The 22,175-nt window shown below is 40.7% G+C and overlaps 1 protein-coding gene across 9 annotated transcripts in view; it reads right to left on the reverse strand.

Annotated features, from left to right (window-relative positions):
- Nucleotides 1–1,464: 1,464 nt before the first annotated feature.
- The window catches only part of MAP7D3 (MAP7 domain containing 3), a 41,601-nt gene continuing 20,890 nt past the window's right edge, over nt 1,465–22,175 (reverse strand). For 2 of the 9 annotated variants that reach the window (XM_054289432.1, XM_054289428.1), the window contains 14 exons: nt 20,152–20,256; nt 18,338–18,436; nt 17,865–17,966; nt 16,669–16,791; nt 14,661–14,806; nt 14,137–14,267; nt 13,263–13,507; nt 8,849–8,984; nt 7,571–7,751; nt 6,359–6,463; nt 6,072–6,125; nt 5,211–5,304; nt 4,611–4,809; nt 1,465–3,511 (listed from right to left, as the gene is read on the reverse strand). In XM_054289432.1, the coding sequence (XP_054145407.1) occupies nt 3,202–3,511; nt 4,611–4,809; nt 5,211–5,304; nt 6,072–6,125; nt 6,359–6,463; nt 7,571–7,751; nt 8,849–8,984; nt 13,263–13,507; nt 14,137–14,267; nt 14,661–14,806; nt 16,669–16,791; nt 17,865–17,966; nt 18,338–18,436; nt 20,152–20,256 (2,030 nt within the window). In that variant the 3' untranslated portion in view covers nt 1,465–3,201. The remainder of the gene's footprint in view (nt 3,512–4,610; nt 4,810–5,210; nt 5,305–6,071; nt 6,126–6,358; nt 6,464–7,570; nt 7,752–8,848; nt 8,985–13,262; nt 13,508–14,136; nt 14,268–14,660; nt 14,807–16,668; nt 16,792–17,864; nt 17,967–18,337; nt 18,437–20,151; nt 20,257–22,175) is intronic. The other 7 variants (XM_054289430.1, XM_054289429.1, XM_054289431.1 and 4 more) reach the window with 7 other exon arrangements.

Here is a 22,175-nt window from a genome sequence, read left to right on the forward strand (position 1 = left end):
TGGAGAGCATATGTACAGCCACTGTTCATGCACAGATCCACCACGCTTCAGCAACCTGAATGCTGGTTTAAGGAAGTTTTTTTCCACAGTAGTGAAATACTTTATCAACTGGATCTGCTCCAGCCATTCCCTTTCAACAACTGATAAAGAATCCTTGCAAGAAAATGAAAAGGCAGCGCTGCTCCACTGCTGGACTCACCCTCACAACACAGAGATGCTGCTGCTGCAGGGGAAAGGCAAAGGCTGGCAGGGAAAAGCAGGTTAAAGAATCCCTCAGTTCGGAACACACCATGAGCACAGACAAACACAGCAAGAGCTGAGGGTTTGTTAGTGCAAATCCCCTCCCAACCACACAGGCTGCTAGTGTGGCAATCTGGAGTAGTTAGAGCAGCACCAGAGTGCATCCCAAGGCAGGTCAGCATGGCAAGGGGTGGAGAGGCCTAGTAAGGTCACATTTAACATTACAGAAATAAAGCATTGTTCAACTGCAAAGTTTATTTAACTGTGCACACGTATTTACACAGGGCTGGATCAGGCCAGCCAACAAATCTCAGCACAGAAAAAATATCGGCATCTTTGTTAGAATGATTGTCTCTGCCAGAACAAACAGCTATCATACAAAAATACAGTTCTCCTTTCACCTAAGGCACTGCTCTAAAGTCTAAAACAGTTCTACAGGATCTCTGAACAGCAAGAGGGAGAAGGCTGAGGGCTCCTGTTGCAGCTGAGGAGTCGAGGGAAGCACAGCTGTGGTTCCAGCACCCCTGCTGCACACACAGCTGCTGCTGGGCTGCACCACTGCCACTGAGGGAGCAGCCAGTGGCTTGGAGCAGGTTTTGAGACAGCTACTTTTAAAGTAATGACCTATCCAGTCTATCTGTTACAGGAGGCAACAAGGCTGCATTATTACTTTTAGTAGCAATTTTCAGAAGATGCTTCGTTAAACTCTTCATGCTGAAAAAAGCAGGCAAATTCAGGTTAAACAGATTATTTAATGCAGGCTTTAGGGGAAGGGAAATATATATGCAGTTTGCAGCCACTGTTATAGAGCTGGAACTGGAACACTTGGAATAACATGAACAAAACATGACTTCAATGGTCTAATACTGTTATGTACACAATAAAATAATACTTCCATAAGTGTAGATAAATAAGTAATTCAAAAGGAAAACATCTTTTAAAAGCCTAACACCTTAAACTGCACCAACAGACAAATCTAGGGACTCAACATTTTTGTAATGTATTAGAGCACATGCTGAAAAATGTTTTGATGTTTGCCAATAGATTAAAACATATTAGTGATGGTACAACACTTGCATTTTGAAACTGCCAATATTTTCACATTAGATAATAAGGGATTTTTCTTCTCCATTCAAAATTGAAGATACTCAATTTTGCATTTTTAAATAGCACATGAACCAACAAGCAACAACATATTTCTAGACATTAAAAAGGGAGTTCAGCTTTAACATACACTGAGTGAGTCTTTTATTTCATCAAGATCATTTTAGAAATATGCAAAGTCTGCAGCTAAGTGAGGAGCCTCCAGTGGCATGTTCTACATGATACTGATATGAAAATAATAATAAAAAAAAGACTCAATCAGGTTACTGTAAAGTCTGCAAAGGGGAAACAAGGAATACTTGAACTTGGAAACTTTATCTAACAATTAGCTAAACAAACAAAAAAAGAACATTAGCACAACAGTTTCCCTGAAATGTTTCAAGGTGCAAATTAGAAGTTTGTCATCCCTCCCCTGTTGTTTTTTGCAAACTTGAAGATGGATAAAGGTAAACAAGCAGCTTTTCAAAACAAGGCCTTCGGTACTTGAGAAAACACTGGATTACTGAAGTGCAATCAGATTATTTCCAGGTCTCTAGTGTTCACAGTTCTGTCCAAAGAGCAAAGAAAAGAAAACATTTAACCATCATAACTGTGTGTATGCCACATGCATCCATCATCACTGTCAGTCTACATCCAGGAGTGAGCACAGAACCACGTGGTCACTTACAGTCTAAAACCAGCACAGTAGCTTTTCTTTCTTTTTACAGGAACATTAGTTCTCAAAGTTATGTACAGAATTCTTAAACTGTATTACATTTAAAAATTTTCAAGTTCAAAATTAAAAGGCCACACTTCCTTCACTAAAAAGTTAATGAGTCTGCTCACAAGACAAAGTGAACAGCAGAACCACAATAATTTTTTCTATTCCCATGGCCCTGTCTGGTGTGGCCTCAAGGGAAGCCCCATCAGGGGGTGCCCATGGAACTCAAATTCACAAGATGCAGAGTGACAGAGGAGACTCAGGAAACAGCTCAGTCTAGGAAAGTGCTACACTTTAATCAGAGAAAGTGCTACACATCACTGGAAGGAAATGTGGATAGCAAGGCTTGTTTTTCCACTAGCATTCACTTCAACTGATCGCACAGTCATTTATCCCATGGAAAGAGATCTCCTGTGAAAACAGCTCTTTGGGGTTTGGCTCCAACACCAGAGAAGTCCAGTCTTACATAAACTGGCTTCCTGAAGCTTCTCTGACACACTATGCACTGTGCTGCATCAGGGCTTGGCTTCTCAAGTACATGAGGCTTGAGATGCAGCCCTGCTTCTTTCAGAAAATTCAGAATATTTTGTGTACAGCTTTACTACTCCTCCCAAAACGTAACACAACCATCTGTAGAACTTCAGGTTTGTGTTACTTGCCTCAGTGAAGTGAAAGACTGTTCTACAGTAAGTAGAGAGGACAGCTAATACACTACTAAGAGACTGAAGAGACCTTGTAAGATCACACAGGTCAGCATCAAAAACAGAACATGCCTAGGAGTGAAGAGATCTGGTGTGCAGAGTTACATCAGACACCTTTTAAACTATTTTGTATCTTCAAAAGTAACATGTGCCATTTAACATGTCTTAGAAAAACCTTAATTACAACATATGAGCTTCAATGCAGTTTGGAACTTCACAAGGGCTCAGCTGTGTCTTTGGAAGAGCCTTAATGTTGGGCCTTATCAAGTCCTTAAAAAGGCATCAGTTGGTGACTCCTTTTGATAGAATTCAAGTTAAAAGCACTAATGAAAGAGCCTTCCCTCCAGTCTACACACTGGAAAAAGTGCCTTGAAAATAAGAAGCTGTAGTTAAGGCAAGGAGAGCAGAACGCAAGGAGGTGAATTGCCTAGCCAGGGGAAGAGACAGACAGGGAAGTCAGCTTGGATTACCTGATGAAGCATCTATAGGTTTGGTCAATGAATTCACTGCACCATCTTCCTCAAAAGCCAATTTGGGACTAGAAGGTAGTGTAGCAGCATCATTCAAGTTTTGATTACAGTTACCAGCAGAGATGCTGTCCGAGCTCAGTTTGGTTGACTTGGAATGTACTCCAACATCAATGAACTCCTCAAAAGTCCAGGAACCAGATTTCCCATTAAGATTCTGAAGAAGTCCAATTGAATGATCAGCTTCATGAACACCCAACTTCCCCGAGTCATCAATAACCACTTCTTTTGCAGGATGACTACAAAAAACAGAGAATGGAAAAATAAAAAGCTTGTACTATAGTTTCCACATGTTTAACCTTTACATTGATTCCAGGACAGATAATTAACAGTCTGCATACTCTGAAAGCACTGAATATCCCACAGGGTTCCCTGACAAACTTCAGCTGCCACACAGGATCTCCCCTCCAAGAGCCAATGGGAAAGAACAACTCTGCAATATACACTCAGTTTTTACTATACTATCAGCCCTCAGGTAAGGTTTCTGTCTTTAGAAATTTGATATAAGAAAGCAACAAGTTTAAAGCTTTGATTATTAAGTCTTGATTTTTGTAGGGTGCATTTTTCCTTTTTTTTCTCCAGCTAAGACTTTTTGAACCCAAAACTAAGTCTCAGAAGACCAGCAATATTTAAAACAGATTCAAAAGCTAAACCCAAATTATGGATCAATTTTCACTCATTTTTAGGACAATCATGGAAATGTTTTTATATTCCATCACTGGAGGAATGACATTAATTTATCATCACTTTTAAAAAGTGTTCACAATGTCATTTCTAAATCATTAGCATTTAGATGAGCAAATGGAACAAGCATCAGAGGGCAAATTTTCCAGTAGTAGATGAAAAAGCTTTATGTTAAAAAAAAATTAAACAGTAAAAACCCCAAATTCCTCACTAAGGGAGGCTTCTGTATTGTATCAGGTGTTTCAGCATAACTAAAAGTGTTCTAGAGCTTTCTGTAGGTTATTCTTCCTTTTCAGTGTTATCCTCCTCCCTCTTTTTTAATGTTTTGTTAATGAGAAGAACTGCAAGGCATTTAAATGGAAAAGGATTCAAGGCAGTATCAGTTTTTATAATCAACACTGCCATGCTGCTGGCTGTGTGTCTCACTTCTCAGCAAAGGCAGCACTGTTAACGTGGTGCCATCTAAACAAACAATGATGCTGAGCTACCTGTTCTGTGTGAGGCTGTGAGCTGGGAGCACACACCACAGGGCTGGAGAAAGGCTCACAGACACCACAGAGCCAGCGAGGTGCTGCAGACAGCTCTGCATTCATTTAAACACAGACAAGAGCTCTCGTGTGAGAGACAAGAGCTCCCACAGTACAGCAGACTCACCTGGAATCCTTTAGCTCACAAACAGACAGAGACCCCTTGGGACTTTTCAAGTCACTTCCATTCATGAACACTTCACTGGCCTTCAGCTCTGACTCATCTTGTGCCTCACATTCTGCAGAGATCATGCTTTGTGCAGTCTCTAAACAATTCTCTGTCTTCCCCTTGATGTCCTGGAGCAAGTCAACACCATTTAGCTTTTCTGAATGTGTGAGGAGGGGGGGAGGAGAGAAAACAAGGGAAAAAAGAATGTGTTTAGCAGAATTGCTATTCTAAATGAATAAAATACAAGTGCCAAAATAACCCTTCCTAGCCAAACCCCGAGGCACTTGGCTTCAATAGATTCATTTGTCTATAGACAAGCTGCCTATATCAACATGAAATTTGTTTTTCATCTTCAAAAATCCACTTATAAAATGAAAGCATGCTGCCTGAATTTCACTCTCAAATAATTTTGAGCAATTCTCTGCTCAAGAAGGGAGTTCCCCTGGCACCTCTGGGACTGGTGTCTCAGGCCATCCCAGTGCTGTTTCGGACTGCAACAGAGCATAAAGATCACTGAAATTCACTGCCTCCCAGGCCTGACTCCCTCAGCTTCCTTACCTGGCTGATCAGTCTTCTCAAGACCCAACTCCTCCTCCTCTTCAATATCCTCTCCCTCCATCACCTCCGAGACAGACTTCCCTTCATTCTGCAACTGAATTGCCACAGCGTTACTTGGAACAACTCCCTGTCCTCCAGAGTTTCACAAATTCAGTCACAGCTCCCACACAAGACCATTCTGTGCCCAGAAGTGAAGCCACATGAATTCAAAGGCTCACAGACAATCAGGTCACCCAGCAACACGAGCTCTGCAGAGCCAGAGCCTGTGGGACCCACTTCCATCTCCCACCTATTATTCCTGAGATCCTTTTCCCCTCATTTCTCCAAGCTGTGTGCTAAATCTTTATTGGTTTTCAGCTATTGGAAGACATTTGAATGTTCAAAGAGGAACAACTATTCCTCAATATGTACAATTTCCCACAAATCTTCGGTCACTGCATTAACAGAAATAATACATCCAGTTTTCTGTAGCAATAGCAATCCAAAGAGAATTGCTCTAAACAATTTTAAGCAAACAGATGATGGCAGAATTCTATGTTTTCTGGCAGAATGCACATAGTTAAAAAAAAATCCATTACTAACCAGTGTTGGGTTAAAACAGTGTTTAAAAACCAGTCTGGAAGTGATAACATCAGATAACATCCTGTCTTATAGGCCTGGAACAAAAATGTAACAAAGACTCTTCATAACAGCCAGCAAAGCAGAAGATGTGTGCAGTGGCAAGGTACTGGAAATTATTCTGGTGCATCAGAACTCTGCACTTCCTGTGGAAGCCATTTTGTGTAAGGATAACAGAGGAAGACACATGACACAAGGCAAAAAGCCCCTTTCTGTCATTATAGAGATCAAACAGAAAAATACCTTGGACTCGTTTTGATCTGATTTCCGTGTTCTTTTCATTATTTCTTCAATTCTCTGTTAAAACATGGAGAACATTTACAATGACATACAGAACTTTATAGTTCAGCATTCTGGTTAAAATTCATCAACCATAATATATTTTCATATTTCATGAGTGTACTATTTTCAACACTGTTTTTAAATTTCACAAACCAGAGCTGGCAGCATTTAAAAAAACACACTTCTATTTAATTGCATCTGAGACCATTTGCCTGTTCATTTTAGGCTGAGAATTCAAAACAGGCTACCTTTTTCCTTTCAAGCCTTTCCTGCATATTTTGCTGCATAATCCTCTCCCTTTCCAGTCTCTGTCTCTCAGCCTCTTCTTGAGCTTTTGCTTCAGCTTCTTCTCTCTGAAAATAAAACAAAAAGAAGAGAGCACCCTGTGCATAACTTATTCCAACAGTAAAAAGCAAAGGAGTTACAGAATCTGGTTCAACACAGACAGGAACATCAGGCAATCACTATTCAATATGACCACACATTACAACTAAATGTCAATTACCTAGTTACTGACATGAAATATACATTACTATGAGATTAAAAAACTGAAACCAACTATATTGAGGTAATGCAAATGTTCTGAATGTTGCTGAGATACTGAATGTTGTTGTTCAGACTATGCTTTGGGATGAACATTTGGCTAACGAGGACAACCTATAAAGTAACAAGACAGCAATTAAATTCTAAATGTGTCAAAGTTAACTTAAAAATCTTGGCAGTCAGGTATTGCTACCAAGACACATGCTGCTGAACATCTTCTACTCCTTCTACACTGGAAAATCTTTTCCAGTATAACTGGAAAGAAGGTAGAAACATAGTTAACACTCTGAGTAATTGTTGTTAACAAACATTTAGAGAAATATCCAGACACATGGCAAAGCCATTCACAGCTCTCTGAACACAAATAATTTCAATGTAAAACTGCTTTAGTTTTCAGAATTAATCTAACTTAAGGAAAGCCTGTTTTCTGCAGAACTGCCCCCTTCAGTTCAAAGGGTGCCTTTGTAAAGGTACTTGCTGTGGAAGACTATTCAGCTACAGGAAAGGCAGATTTGAAAACACTACCAGTCTTTCTTTGAGAGGAATCAGAATAAACAAGATTACATTCCAGACAGACCATCTCCTTGTAACAGTCTGCTGGTTAAGTGGGCTCAGTACAAATATTTTACATATGCAAAACAGCATCCCCGATGACTAAAAAAAAATATTCCAAAATAGCTACTTCTGCCCACACTTGAATTTATTAAATGCTAGGGGAGAAAAAATAAAAATCACAGAGACCAGGGCAATGAAAAGACCTACAGACAGTCCCAAATCCATCTCAGACAGGATGAACTCAGCCTCACATCATGCCTGACAGAGATCTGTCAAAACCATTCTGGGAAAGAAAAATCAAAGACAAGCCTCTTGAAACCACAGCAGCAGCTTCTTCCAGGAGCCCAGCTGGAGGCACAGACCTGCTGCTGAAGCTCTGCAAGTTTTTCCTGCTCCTCCTGCTCCCGGCGGAGCCTCTCCTCCTCAGCCTGTCTCTGCTGCTCCTCCTGGGTCTGTCTCCTTTCCTCCTCCTGCTTCCGCCGCTCCTCCTCCCGCCGCGCCTTCTCCTCAGCCGCTCTCCTGGCCACTTCTTCTTCTCTGAGTCTACAATTTCCAAGGTACAGATTATTGGGTGCTTATTTCTTTAAAAGTGTGCATGCACAAGAGACAGAGTGGGAAAGCAAGAAAGTTCTAGGCAGTCCAGTCAGAAATAACTGCATAAAGACACTTTCTGGTGTGCATTTACAAATGTCACCATCCAGACTTGTCAAAGTGAAAATTGGAGAACTTGGAAGAAATTATCTGTGAATAAATGCTCTTTGCTGATTAAGCCAAGGCAGGTTGTTCCAATAATGGAATGTTTGATTGAGAACTGGATTAAGCAATGACCATTTAATAAAAACCATCTGCAACCATGACATGAATGAAGCTTATAATCACTGTCAAACATAAATGTAGTGGGATTTCCCAGAAGACTCATTCTTCTATAGCCTGAATTCAGAGATACTCTGGAAGGTGTACACTGCCAGCTCTTGCAGACAAACAGAGCAGATCTGATGACATATTTCTAGAGCAGATTATATGCAAGTTTCTCACAGCTTCATATCCACAATTAGGAAACCAACAAAATCTGACATTCCAACCTGTTTATAGAAGCAGACAGGTGACCTCTGATCTGGAATAAAGTTAGTCAGCACTAACTTAGCCATTTATTTCAACAACTTCTATGCAGTGAACCAAATGCACACTCATTTAACACTTTGAATTACTTGCCGGCAACATTTCTGATTCATATTTCATATCACTAAAGTGAGATTTAACATACCATCAAACCACTGCCTAAGCTGATCAAAGGAAAGTTTAATACAGAGAGTTTGACTCCTTCAAACCAAATACAAACAAGCCAAATACAAGTGGTGCAAAAAGCACATTCTGTTTGTGAAACAAAAGCCCCACTGGTGTTTGGAAAGAAAAAGAAGCAGTGATTTCACAGGGACTGTGCATTACATGTGTACTGAGATATAAACTGATGTTACACACAGTAACCTGTCCCAGGTTGGTGCCAGTGCCTCTCAGCTTCAGAAACTGTATTAACATATGAAGGAACTTAAATTAAAACTTAGAAAACATATACAGCTGGAGTGTCCTTTCCAACCACACCCCACCACTGAAAGCATCCCTTTCTTCCCCTCATTTGTTACCTTTCCTCTTCTTGTCTCTGAATTCTTTCTTGGTCTTCACGCTCTCTTTGCTCCCGTGCCAGACGTCGCTTCTCTGTCAGGATTTTAGCAGCTTCTTCAGCTGTGGTGGTCCCTGCTACTGTTTTGCTACCTGATTCTGCAAAGGTTAAAAGAATCTGCTGTTAGAAAGTTCCAGGAACTTAAAATGATGAAAGATGTTATCTCTGTTAGATGAGATCCTATGGCCAACTGATTCAGTATCTTTTCCATCAGTGCTCATCACAGTGATTGCATCCTTATCTGTAACAGGCCTGCAAGAGCCAAAGGGGAGCCCTGGAGATGCAGAGCCACAATATCTGACACTGAAATAGTAACAGCTCATTTCAACACTGACCCAGCCATATTCCAGATCATACACCTAAAGATACTCTCCAATTAGCACAGCATTTAAAAACATGTCTCTGACAAGACACCCTCATTTCTGCAATGCTTGAACACTGATAAGAAAACTGGAAAAAATCTGCTTAAGGAAATACCTTTCACTTCCTACTAATAAAACTGGACACACAGGACCCTAAAGAAGAAATTATCATTCTTTTATTTTTCCTTTTTCATAACATTAACATTCATGCTTTTATATTTACTGAGTATCTTAGAGTGCAAATGATCATCATTTTATCTGGCCCTGAAGGCACATGCTAATGACTTCAGTAATATCACATTTCTATACATCAGCAACAAATCAATTTCCAATTTACATGGAGATCAAAACAGCTTCAACCACCAGGTGAGCAGATCTTTGCAGGTCCTGCTATCTATGCTTCCTCATGACCTGCCTGGTGTTCAGGTGTCTGAACATCAGAGGCACTATTACTAATTAACATCAGGAAAAAAGTCAAAACAGAACCATCTTGCCATCCAGCTGCTCTCAATATGTATACTGAAAGAACTCTTGATTTCTATCAGGTACTCCCTAGAAATATTTCAGTTTGAATGTGATTTAAGAGCTCATCATCTGAATATTCAGAGAATCAGCTCTTGATGTCAGTAGAGCAGCAGCATCATAATGTTGGTGAGGACCTGCCTTTCTCCTGAACATTTCACAAATCAGCACTTGTATGTTTGCTTAACATTTATAAAGCCTTGAAGTCAAGGTAATTTTAATGAACTATGACATCAGAGTTTGACCACTTGTTTTACTTCTGACCTGAAGACAAATCCTTCAAAACACAATGTCATTATTAGGAACTTTAATACCTGAAAAGCTGCTTAGGCCCCATGGACACATAATCACAACCTGCAGCTGCAGGGTATAATTACACACAGCAAACTCTCAGCAGCTGAATCATGGCTGTCTTTTCTGCATAAAAATTGTTCTTGCAGTCCTAAGAAAAGCATTTCAGCACTGATGCAGTGCAGGCATAGACAGTGTTCTAAGTGTTCTAACATTTAGATTTACCCAAAGCTGAGAAAACACCACCTCCCCAGACAACACATTGCTTCTCATGTGGGAAAAAGTTGCAGTCTTGTTGGTACTAACAAAAATCAGCCATGAGTGTTCCAAATTTGAACTTGATCAAAAGGGGTCCTCCTCCTCCTGAGCAAGAAAGACCATTTTGCATTTACAAAACCATTAGCATATCTGCCTATTCAAGACAGGCAGATGCTTTTCTTCCAATATTCTGTAACTTACTAGGTTTCATTTACTGTTGCCAGTGTACAGCCATGAAGAAGTCAAAATGTCTCTCTTCCTCTGCCATATGAGTGTACTTTCTGTTCAGACTACTCACTTTTCACAGCAGAAGCCATTTTTTGTTGCACATTTGCCATCTCTCCCAGTTATATCAAATCTGGTTGACACAATGTCAGGTTTAACCTATTTCCCCTCCTCAAAACTGAACAACCTAATGCTCAGCAAGAAGACTAAAGGTTTTAGACTTAAGTTCTAGGGTTACAGCATGATGACAGCTTAATTATGATATCTGGATTTGACAGAAGAAAATTACTCACAACAGAACACTGCAGATATGGAAAGAACAGGGGGAAAAAAAAAGAAGAAAGGATTGGGGACCTTCCCATTGCATTCTCACTTCTGCAGTTTTATTGATGATTTCCATATGGGTACTTCAATAGTGTTTTCATCTCCATGTACCCCTGTACAGGCTCTTTCCATAGGGCAGGACATGAGATTGCCCAACATGATTGCTAACATGCCATAAGCAAATTCTGACAGTCTTTTACACTCAGCTTCCTTTTCCTTGTACTCCTAGTCATTCTTTTTATCAAAGGATTTCCCTCTTTGTAAGGGAAGGGGAAAGAGAGAAAGAGGCAAGAGAAACAATCTCTGAACACTTGCAAAATGTAGTACTAGCTGGATGGAGGGAAGATTCCAACAGATTTCAAGGTAAGTAATTAATTCACAATTAATCTAGGAATCATATTTCAAAGCCTTCAATACCCAGATACAAAATGTGAGGCTCCATGATAGTTTATTACCTATCATCATGCATAAGGTGAGAGCTCATGAAGGAGCACTTCTTATGCTTTAAGTTGAACAAGCCTTTTAATTCTCAGAGAAGCTGCGAGAGGCTGCTGCCAGAAATGACAACTGCTCCAGTCACTGCAAAATAAAAAGTGTTTTACTGTGGAACAGTATACTGCAGGAGGAAGACACAAAAAACAAGACAAAAACTTGATTGCTGTTGACAACAGGCAAACAAGTTCAGTTTGAAGAGATGGGATGAAGATACAATTGCACAAAGCTGAAAGTAGGCTAAACCTACAAGACCTAGAGACTGATTTGCCACATGCCATTCACTGGTGTGCTCTGACTTCAGAAGCTGTCTGGGACAGGGAATTGCACCAACCCATGGGTGAACTGTTGACACAGACCTGTAAAATGAAAATTGCCTTGAAAACTGAAAGTAACTTCTTAAGAAAAAATATTTTTGCCTCACATAGCAATATTGCAGTGTACCAAAATGATCCAAGAGAGAAATGAAATAATCTCTTATTTTGAAGAACACGCCCACTATTTCCTTTTGTTCTATGTGTCAAACAAAGAAGAAGAGCTTTGCCCAGCCCCAGTAGGAATCACTACAAAGATTACTATTTTGAGATTAGAAATAAACTAAAAGGAAAACAGATAAACTAGGTTAATACAGTTTCAGAAGTCAGTGTAGAGAGGAGACAGATCAGGCATCCAAGGAACAAGGACAGAGCTTCTTGTTCCAGAACAACTGGAAGATACAGGACTAGGACACATTGTGATGGAGGCTTCAACCAACTGATGACATTGATCAGAAGTGATGATACTCTGGGGCACACAAGACATTTATCCACAGTATGGCAGCACACTGAGGGATGGATGTTCTCACTGCAAAGACAAAGGACGTGACAGCAAAGACAGATGTGGAACTTTGTACAAACATCCACCTCTGACAGCCAGGCTTCCTTCCACAGGAACACATGCCCAGAGAGCTCTACCATGAGTTCTTCAGGTGAATGACACTTCTTCACATCCAGCAGAAGCCATATCAGAAGGAGCCTCAGAAGTGGCAGAGAGTAGGAGCAGCCCAGGGAAGCACACAGGAACATGCAGTAACGTGCAGCAAGCACATGTTCCCACTTACCTGCTGTGTGAGGGACTCACCCCCAGCACTGCACACTGGCTGTAACTTACACTCTAGAGATCCCTCCTTTTCCTGTCAAGGCTCCCCTAAGTCCTTCTGCACAGTGAACTGCCTGCCAGAACTCATCAGAAGGCTCTCCTGGATTCTGCTGGAAGTGGCAGCTCCCATTTTCCCCAGGGACAGAGGACAAGCTCACAGGGCACAATGGAGAGCACTAGAACACTAATTACTTATCTGGTATATGGCTCTCCTTAATCTATGAGGATAACTTCTCATTGTGACTTGTGAACTGATCACCCTTCCCAAGGCAGCAATGATTGCACACTCACTGTGTGCAATCTTAGGCCAAGGCAGCCTTCAAGCACTGTGAAAACTCTCTCTCATCCTGTGGTGAACAGGAGCTGATTTTGTCCTCCAAGAAGGTCTCTACAGGAGCACTTTAAGAACCACCAACTGAACTGAAAGACCTTTGTGTAGTTTAACTACTGACTTTATAAACCTAAGCTAGTAGATCCCTCAGCTAGAGCAGCTGAAGCCCAAAAGGCAAAGAGGATTTCCATTTTTCTTAAAATTACAGTACAAGTAGTAATATTAACAGCTCCTGACTTAAATCCCTGACTTAAATTAAAATTCACATCCCAAAGTCATATCATGAAAAACTTATATAATGAGCAAAGAACAGCTTCTGCCTTAAAGCCTCCTACCCTCCAGGGCTCTGCCTCACCAGCCAGTTGTTTCCCCACTCCTAGCACACACTGGAGAGGCCTGGAGCAGGAGTGAGTCAGACACTGAGGAACACCCACCTTCTTTGGTCTTTGTGCTGGCTGCTCCTGCATCCCTCTCCAAGGCTGGGGAAGCACCTTGCTCTTGTCCTATTCCTTCTGTGCTCTTATCCTTTGGTTTGCTCTCTGCTTCAGTTTTCTTTTTGGTAATGTTTATAACAGTTGGTGTGAGAGATGGACGCTGGATGGGTGCTGGTTTAGAGACTGGAGTAGGAGATGGTGGCCTTTGTTTAGACACACCAGGTGAAGGTGGGCGAGTCTTCTGCCTGTTGAAATAAAGAATATTTTTCAGAGCTGCCTGCTGAAATAAAGAGTATTTTTCAGAGCTAACAATGAAAATCTCAACCACACACATCAGGAGAGCAGTCTCCTTTGTTTAGTTTATATTACATACATCAAATGTAAAAATAAATCCACCCACAAATTACTGGTGCCTTCCCTATAAAACACAAACCAGGATTCCAAGACACCTTGGGCACCCAGCCTTGCTACCTTGGGCTAACATCAGAACAGGATTGCTGGCCCAGATCTCCATTTACTCCACATGTAGGATGAACCTCATGATTCCAATCCAAGAAACTTCCTATGCTAATACAGGTAGAACACTTAATTCAAAAGCTTGCAGACTTTTGTTGGTTTCAGTGCACAGACTGCACAGAAGATTTGGGTGTGTTCTGTCTACACAACAAAGGTTGAAGTAAAAGCTGCATCCCTACTTTGGGAAAGGAAAATTAGACCCCAAAATAAGACTTTTCAATACAAACAAGGCACAGCATAGGTCATCCAAACTCTAACAGCTCAGCTGTCTTGAGACAGGAATAAGCCTTCATTTTGTGCTGAATACAAGGTGTTTACACACACCTGACTGAAGGAAGGGTTTAACCTGGGCACATACCTGACTGCAGAAGGGGACGGAGGGCGCTTCACCAAATTAGCAGGAGAGGGGGATCTTCTACGGGCAGACACGGATGGAGAGGGAGGGCGCCTCAAGCCAGAGCCTGGGGATGGGTTTTCTGTCTCTGATTTCTAGAAGATAGACAAACCCAAAATACTGCTGACTCTAGAATACATTGCAGACAGAGGAGCTGCTATTTCAACAAACAAGCAAGTGGTCAACAAGACACACTTTGAATTTCCTTTATGTTCCAAAACACAGACCTGGTCTGTGTTTAAGTTTTACATAAACTAAACTCTGGGAACCATAAGCAGCAAACAATATGCATTCAAGATACAAGAGAGATCAAGTACCATAAAATTCCAATTTGATTTTAATCCTCTGTATTTTTTAGGCAAAGGCTATTGCACATTTCATTAATGCTTACTGAAAGCAGCAGCAAAGAGGGAAACAGGATCCCATCCTGAGCTGTTCCAACCCCCCCAGATTAACAGAAACTTAATTCCTGTGGGTTTTCAACAAACCTGGGTTGAATCAGGTGAACTTGCATCAGATGAAGACACAGAGGACTTCAACCTGTCGATGCTGCGGCTGCGCACCGGCACTTTGGGAGCTGGGACTGGGGAACTGATGGAACTGGCTGAAGCTGAACGAGGACAGAGGTGAGATTCTATAAAAGTTAGGAATTTGACAAGACAAAACAAGAACCAAGTGCACAGCATAAGAACAGGAGGGAAGGAAGAGGGAGAAAAAGAGAAAGAGAGATTGTGTGTGTTAGAAACCATACAGGGAAACACCGCAGGCAGCGCACAGTGCAACGGGGCACAGACAGACACCACCACACAATTAGTACTTGGGAAGCAACAGCACCAAGAATAAACACTCTGAAAGCAGCAGTCTGGAGTAGATAAAAATAAAATGCTTTTCCAAAAATGGACCAAATTTGCAGTACACCAGCATTACTTTCATTTTAATCAAGTTGCATTTGATCACAAATGCTTCAGTTTTAATGGCTTAGCATCTTTCCTGACAATTTTTTCATGAGAGGTTCAGACTTTAAGCATGTTTCCTCTACACTCCAGGAGGAAATCTCCCTTTTTTTCAAAGGTGGTGTAAAAGAAATCTATCAAGAGAAAAAGGTCAACTATTTAACTATGATACCTTTCCTACGTGAAGTGTCAATCTTCTCACATATAAGATATTGGAAGAAATTTGACCTTATTATTTTTTTACTAACATGATCACAGACAGATAAGCAAATATAGATGCAAAAATATTCTAAAGCTAGATATCGGATTCTTCTACAATTCAAGTAAATTGTGACAAATGCAGCACTTACTTTTGTAACTTTATGGAAAATACATTTTATTTTTGTATTTACAGCATTTGTAAATGGAGACCTGCATTCTGTGCACAGGTTGTGTTAAAGCACAGGTACTTTTCTACTGAAATGAAAAAAGTACCTCTAAATAAACTTATAAAAATGTATTTTAATTCAGCAATAGGGAGTGTCATGTGCTAACAGCAACAGAAAAAAAGATGGCATTTCCCCACATGACATGAACTGAAGTATTCATGGAAAAATAAAAGCAGCACATACAACAGGTGTGTAAAAATATGACTACAAACCAAAAAATAAATACTGATTATTAGACAAGGGGAACCGTGTGGAAATGTCACCATTACTGATAAGGATCAAGTGAAATGGTGTAAGATAAAAAATTAAGATGTGATTTCATACTAAAGAAGAAACAAGCAAAACTGGGAACACAAGTTGGAAGGTAAAAGAAGAGAAAGGACTCCACATTGGTTCCAGAGAAGCATTTACTGAGGCATTATTAATTAACCAGTAACAATTCCAGGACATGTGGGATGCAGCTAGGGGGGCTAATTCCTGCAAATTCCTGCTCTAGTAAACTGAGCCCTGCTGTGGACATATCAGGTCAGGCTGGACCAACACAAAACTGCTTGAGTTAGGCAGCGTTTCTCTCTTCTATTTTACCTTGACTTCTCCTATCAGCTGAACAAAACCAGCTCAGGGTACCCTGGACTTATCTCCAGGTACTCCTACTGCCATGTTCCTGCAAGTGTTTCTTCCTCTAAACAAATTTAAGTTTTGCACTTTGAATTTACAGGTTTGCTTGTTTTGATTCTTTTTCCCTTTCGTAACCTAGTACTGCTCTAACCAAAATGTCTCAGACTGAGTTGAGGTACAAATGCAGATCTCTGTCAGTTAAAAAAACCACACACAAAATCCCCAGAATCAACACCAGCATCTGGTTCTCTGCAGAGCAAGTAAACCAGCACTGGAGTTTAAAAGCCAATATTATTATATGGTTTTGTAAAGTAAACATGCAACATAGCATATGAATTGGGTATTAATGACCACAGAAAACAGTGGGTAAGTAAAATTACACACAACCACGTTCAACTGTCTGATTCAGAAGTGTAGCACAGTTAGCAGCTACCATCTAAGTTCTTGCTTGAAGAGCAACTGTGTAGGACTGTGAGGCTTTGGTGCCCTGCTGTTACCTGAGGGGTCCTGTCCATCAGCCAAGGTAGCAGCACTTTTACTCCTAGCTAGGGAGGCCTGTGTGGGGGCCAGGAGGCGGCTGATTATGCCACTGTCCAGGGGACTGAGCTGGGAGCGGCGAGCTGGATGACAGGAACAAACCAAAAAGGATCCAACATGAAATCATATAATGGAAAACACCTTAAGCAGTACAAAGCAAAGGAAGACTGAGCATTGTTGCAAATTATAACATTTTTGGAAGAACAACACTGAAGTCATGGAGGGGGAATTCCAAAGGAAAAGCACAGAAGGGTTAAACACTGCAATCCCTTATGTTGCACTTCTTGCCTTGCTTAGCACAAGTCATTTTAATGTGCAGAGACCGCCACATGTACAACAGAGGTGAATGCTGAATCCAGTCAAAGTATGAGACGTTTTTGACTGAGCTCTTCAGAGCTGCATTCTCTAGATTGCAGCAAAGGCTGTTTTGACATAATGAACAGAAGGCTTGCAAGTCAAAGCCAGCAGTTATGGTCAAGCATTGCCTGCACACACAGATTCACATGGACAGCACCCAACATTCTCTCATACAGGAAAGATTCTGAAGCAAAAATAATTTCAACTGTTGGCAACAGCTGCTAAAAAGGAAAGTTTCAGAATTGTTAACTTTCAGAGGGGAAAACACGTTAGACAAGGTGCTATTCCTCAGGTTTAGGAGGAGTTCCCAGGAAAGAGGTTATTTGTAACCTAGTGGGGAATACACAGATCAAAAGAGACTGAAGTGAGAACAGGTTTCTTCCTCCTGCATGCACATGGTTTACTCCAGCAGCAGGAACAGAGAAGCTGCTTTTAAACTGAATAGTGAAACGGAACTTTAAAAAGCAAAGGTAAGATTTAACTAAGAAGTGAACAGATCAGTGGCATTTTTACAATTTCTGTACTTCAATCTACCAGCTCTCAAACAGATTGCTTTCTTAAGCAGACACATGTTGCCATCTGCTTGCAGTGCCATTTAATAAAGACAAAGGCCTTCTTAGAGGATTTTTTTTCTATCCAGAAATAAAAATTTAACTTAACTTTTACCATTTTATCTTTAACACTGAGTAATTAAAAAGCCATTAAAAAATCCTAGAAATTTAAGAACCTAGGAAACTAGTGAAATCAAGCCTATCCAAACTTTAAAAGCTTAAAAAAATATTCAGTTTTATGAAACAACCACCTGGTTTTTCTTCCTTTTTCACTTTTTCTAGCTCTGGAGAGGATTGGGGTTTACTACTCATTCTACTCAAAGATGTGCTCCTCTTCTTTTCTGTTCCTCCTAGAGACCAAGCGTAAGGAAGATTATTTTTAACAAGATATGATTTTCTTAATTGCCATCCCATGCTTTGCTTTCACTAATCAGCTAAAATCATCAATGCATCATTATGAAGCACTATTTTCTCATTAGTTAAATGGTTTGGCTACCATTTGTCTACTTTACCCCCCCACCCTTCCACTCTTCAAAGGAATAAGGCTAGTTTAGAGTTACTCAATATCTGGCACTGCAATGTGCATAATGATATTTATGCCACAGTGCACAGACTGCATAAATGCCTGAGTGAAAATATTTATAAAGGACCTGGTTTAAAGTCATCTTTGAATATCCCATTTACTGCCTCCCAACTCTCAAAACAAACTGGTTTCTAGCACCTTTCTGTTCCACCTGCGAACCTTTGGGTGCTGAGTGCTGGGAATGTGGAGGGGCTTTGTTACTCAGTCTGTTTAATGAGGCACTTCTCTTTGTGGTACCTGGAAGTGAAAGTGCATGGATTAATTATGCTGAAAAGCCCAGAGGTCCCCTCCAACACCTGCCCCACTGCCCTAAGAGAGAGAGAGAGGAATGATTAAGTTGCTTTATAATATTGAATTCTTCAGAAGCAGAAAAACTGGATCAGGGAAGAACCACTTTATATAAAGCATTATTTATTTTATCTCTGCATGTTTCTGATCACAGCAGCAGGATGTCAGCTACAACAGATTCTTGTTTGACCTACTGAGGCCATCCTTGTACACCTTTAAAATACATGAGAATTTTAAAAGACAATTGCTCACATTCTCTATGGGTATGAGTGAGCCAAGAATTAACACAGAACACAGTGGTAAGTGCAGATACTTCACTGATCCAGGACAAGCATCATTTTCTCATTTCCACATTCTGCTCCTTCACCCTCCCAGGCACACATGCACAACAGAAGCAATCTGGTTTATTCTGTGGCTGTATTTAATGTCCTGTGAATTTACCATTTTTTATCAAACAGACAGTTCTCTCTGAGTGTCAGATTGAGAGCACAGGATCACTCTAAGTCACCCTCTACATCCTGACCACACAGATCACTTGGAGTCCTGTCCAAATTTGTTGTATTTTAGGACACCTGAGAATATTTTCACCAAAGTGACTAAGTATTCACAAAGGATTTCAGGGTATGACAACAGTTTGAAAGCAATCCCAATTAGCTGATAATTAGCGACTTCCTTTGTAAGAGGTTTAATTTGTACTTTACAACCCTGCTTCTGACTCATATCCAGAGCTGAACCCTGCAGACACATAATATATAAATATAATTTAAAATCACAAGCAGCCTCCAGTGACTCAGAGCCCCTGCCAGTATAAATATAGTCACTGATTTCCCCACCAGGCACAGAGGGGATGAGCACAAATTTTTCTGCTGCATCACCTTCCAACACGAACCAGGCAAAATCACCTTTAGCTGTGTCTGTGTCAGGGATTCTTTGAGCTCAGTTTGCTTGATCAGAGGCTGCAGATTGGCAGAACACTGCAGCACAGACCTAGCTGAATCTGCTTTTGTATTAAACAGCTTTTAGCTTATTCATCATTTTAGACAAACAAAAAAGCAAAAGCAAAATCCTCCATATCTGTGATATAGGCAGGTTCATATGAAACTCTGGGAAGATTCCAAGTAAGAAAATCTCATGCTAAAACAAGTCAAAATATGTGCTCCTACAAATAGTTTTTATTTATCTTAACAAGCATATTAGGACAATTCCTTGCCAAAATTGATTTTTTTCCATCCCATTGGCAATCAAATGACTGAAGCTGTCTAACAGAACAAGGCAAACTTTATTTTTGTACTGTTTCTATTTTGCTGAAATTTTAAGGTGTGAATTAAGCATGCAAATCCATAGAGATGATGGGAAATTATCTGTGAATCATTCAGCAAGATTTGACTTTAGTAACAGAATTACAGAAATAAAAAATAAAAAAACCAGCAGTTTTTACCATTTTTACCATTGCTCTTCTTCTCTAACAGAGATCACACCAGCTGGGTCAAAGCCCTGACCAGTCAGGCTGGATTAACAAATTGCATGAAATGCATCTGAGATCAAAATACGAAGTGAGTCACGCAGCAGGGGAGGAGGGAGGAGTTCTCATTCCACCTCCTGTCCCCTCCCCAGGCACAGCTGAGCAGCGCCCTGCTCCCAGCACCCCACACATCCCCACTCACCTCGATCTGAGGCATTTAACTGAGCTGCAGACGACGAGGATAGGCCTTTGCTCACGGCAGCCTCTGCCTGTTTGAGGCTGGCTGTGGAGGGCGAGCGTTTGCTGGCTGTGGAGAGAAGTGAAAACTTCAGAGCCTGCCCTCATTCTGAGCCTTCCACACCTTGCTGAGAGCTCACTCTCCAAGTATTACATTCTGAAAGCTATTTCTGCTTTTGTCTGATGGCAAATACAAAATTTTTTTCCTTTGAACAGGCTTGATACCATTAGCACCAGCTGAGACAGGCACAGAAAAGGCAGAGTTTAGGGGAGTCATTCCAGGATTTATGCATTTGTGTGCAAAAAAGGGATTTTTACACTCCATGCGCCTAACATGTAAAGCCAAAAGCTACTGAGGTTGTCTGCTGTTATCAGACTGGCAAGACACAGAAAGTAACAACAAAATCTGGAAAATTTCTTTCTTCATTCCTGCCACAGAGGTATGTCAAAACAGTTTTTTAATCATTAGTTAATACATCCAAACCAAAACAAATTATTTTGGAGGAATAAAACCAAGTCGTGAGGAAAGGCAAGAAAGCATTCCTGATTGCTGTATTTTAGAAACTGCCAATTTTTCTCTAAAAGCTACTCTTCAGTTAATGTTTCCTATCAAATCTGCAATTTTTTAGGAAAAAACCTGCCAAATGAGGCATTAATATTTTTTGTATGTGTATACAGATATATACACATGGATAAAAATCACATTTTGTGTGGCAAAACTGAAAGTTTATTACAAGGCAGATAAACAGATACCTGCTTTTTAATTTCAAATAATGTGCTTTCAGGATGAACAGTACTCCAGAGTGTGAAAGCCTTGGAAAAGCATGTACCTGTTGCTACAGAAACTCAGTAAGCAGAAAACATTAATGTACACAGAGTGGTGCAGACCAGCACAACAAACACACAAAATTCTACACATCTAATACAAGTAATCAATTTTACTGACACACTGCACAGCAAAGATGATTAATCTGAACTCATTAGTGCATAAATACCAAAGGACACAGCAGCACTACTCACCACAGAGGCAATATCTTTTCCCTTTGCCAGCTTGCTACAACAGCCCCTTACAGCCAGAGCCAGGACATGAGGATTCCTATGGACAGCCCTATGGGAAGCTCTTGGGTTCCCATAATAAGAGCAAAGTTCCCATGGGATAACAGGGAGATCTACCAAATCCGGTTTAGAAATTAAGATCTCAGCTTAGTGCATGCTTCCCCAACATAATAAAAAGAAGAAGAAGAAAAAAAAGGGAGCATTTTATGAATGGAGTCTGAGAACTGGGATAACTAAACAGCCTTAAGAGGTTTTATATACGAAAATGAGGAAGCTCATAATTCATGTACTCGGTGCTTTTGAAGGGGAAGGCTACCCTCTAGTGTCTGCTCTTTAAAGGAAATCCTGGCTCCTGACTGAGCTCAGCCGAGTCCAAGGCCTCCAAACATCACAGAGGCACTTCACACAGATTTCTCTTGGTTCAATTTAGCACTTCAGCACTTGTATGAAATCTGAGATTTGGTCTATTACCTAATGGGACCCAGCTACAGAGGTCAATGCTTTTTCAATCAATACATTTGCATGATCAGATGGCCTCAACTTCCTCCCTACCTCATTCACAGAACAAATTCTGCAAACTTTAAAGTTCCTTTCTCTAGAAAAAAAAGCTTTAGAAGATAGGCAGGATATTCCTGCCTCCCTCAAGGGGTTTGAAATGCAAGAAGCACACAGCCCGCGTGACACCAACTTCTCTATTTTTCTGATGGAAGGGGGAAAGCAAACTGCAGCAGCAGAGCTGCAGAAAGCACATGTCTGCCATGCAGCAGGACTTGGAACTGGGCAAGGAGCTGGGAAACATGGGATCTTAGGAAAATCAGAGGAGGAGCTTTCAATCCTCGCAGGATTTCACTGAGAGAGGGTGCTGCAGCATTGCCTGAGGCTGGATAACATTAGGCTACATGAAATAAGATCAGCTGTCTCTCACTTCCTCCC

This window comes from Melozone crissalis, unplaced genomic scaffold, assembly GCF_028551555.1.
Source record: "Melozone crissalis strain CALT ecotype California unplaced genomic scaffold, PUWL_Pcris_2 ptg000068l_1, whole genome shotgun sequence".
NCBI lineage: Eukaryota > Metazoa > Chordata > Aves > Passeriformes > Passerellidae > Melozone > Melozone crissalis.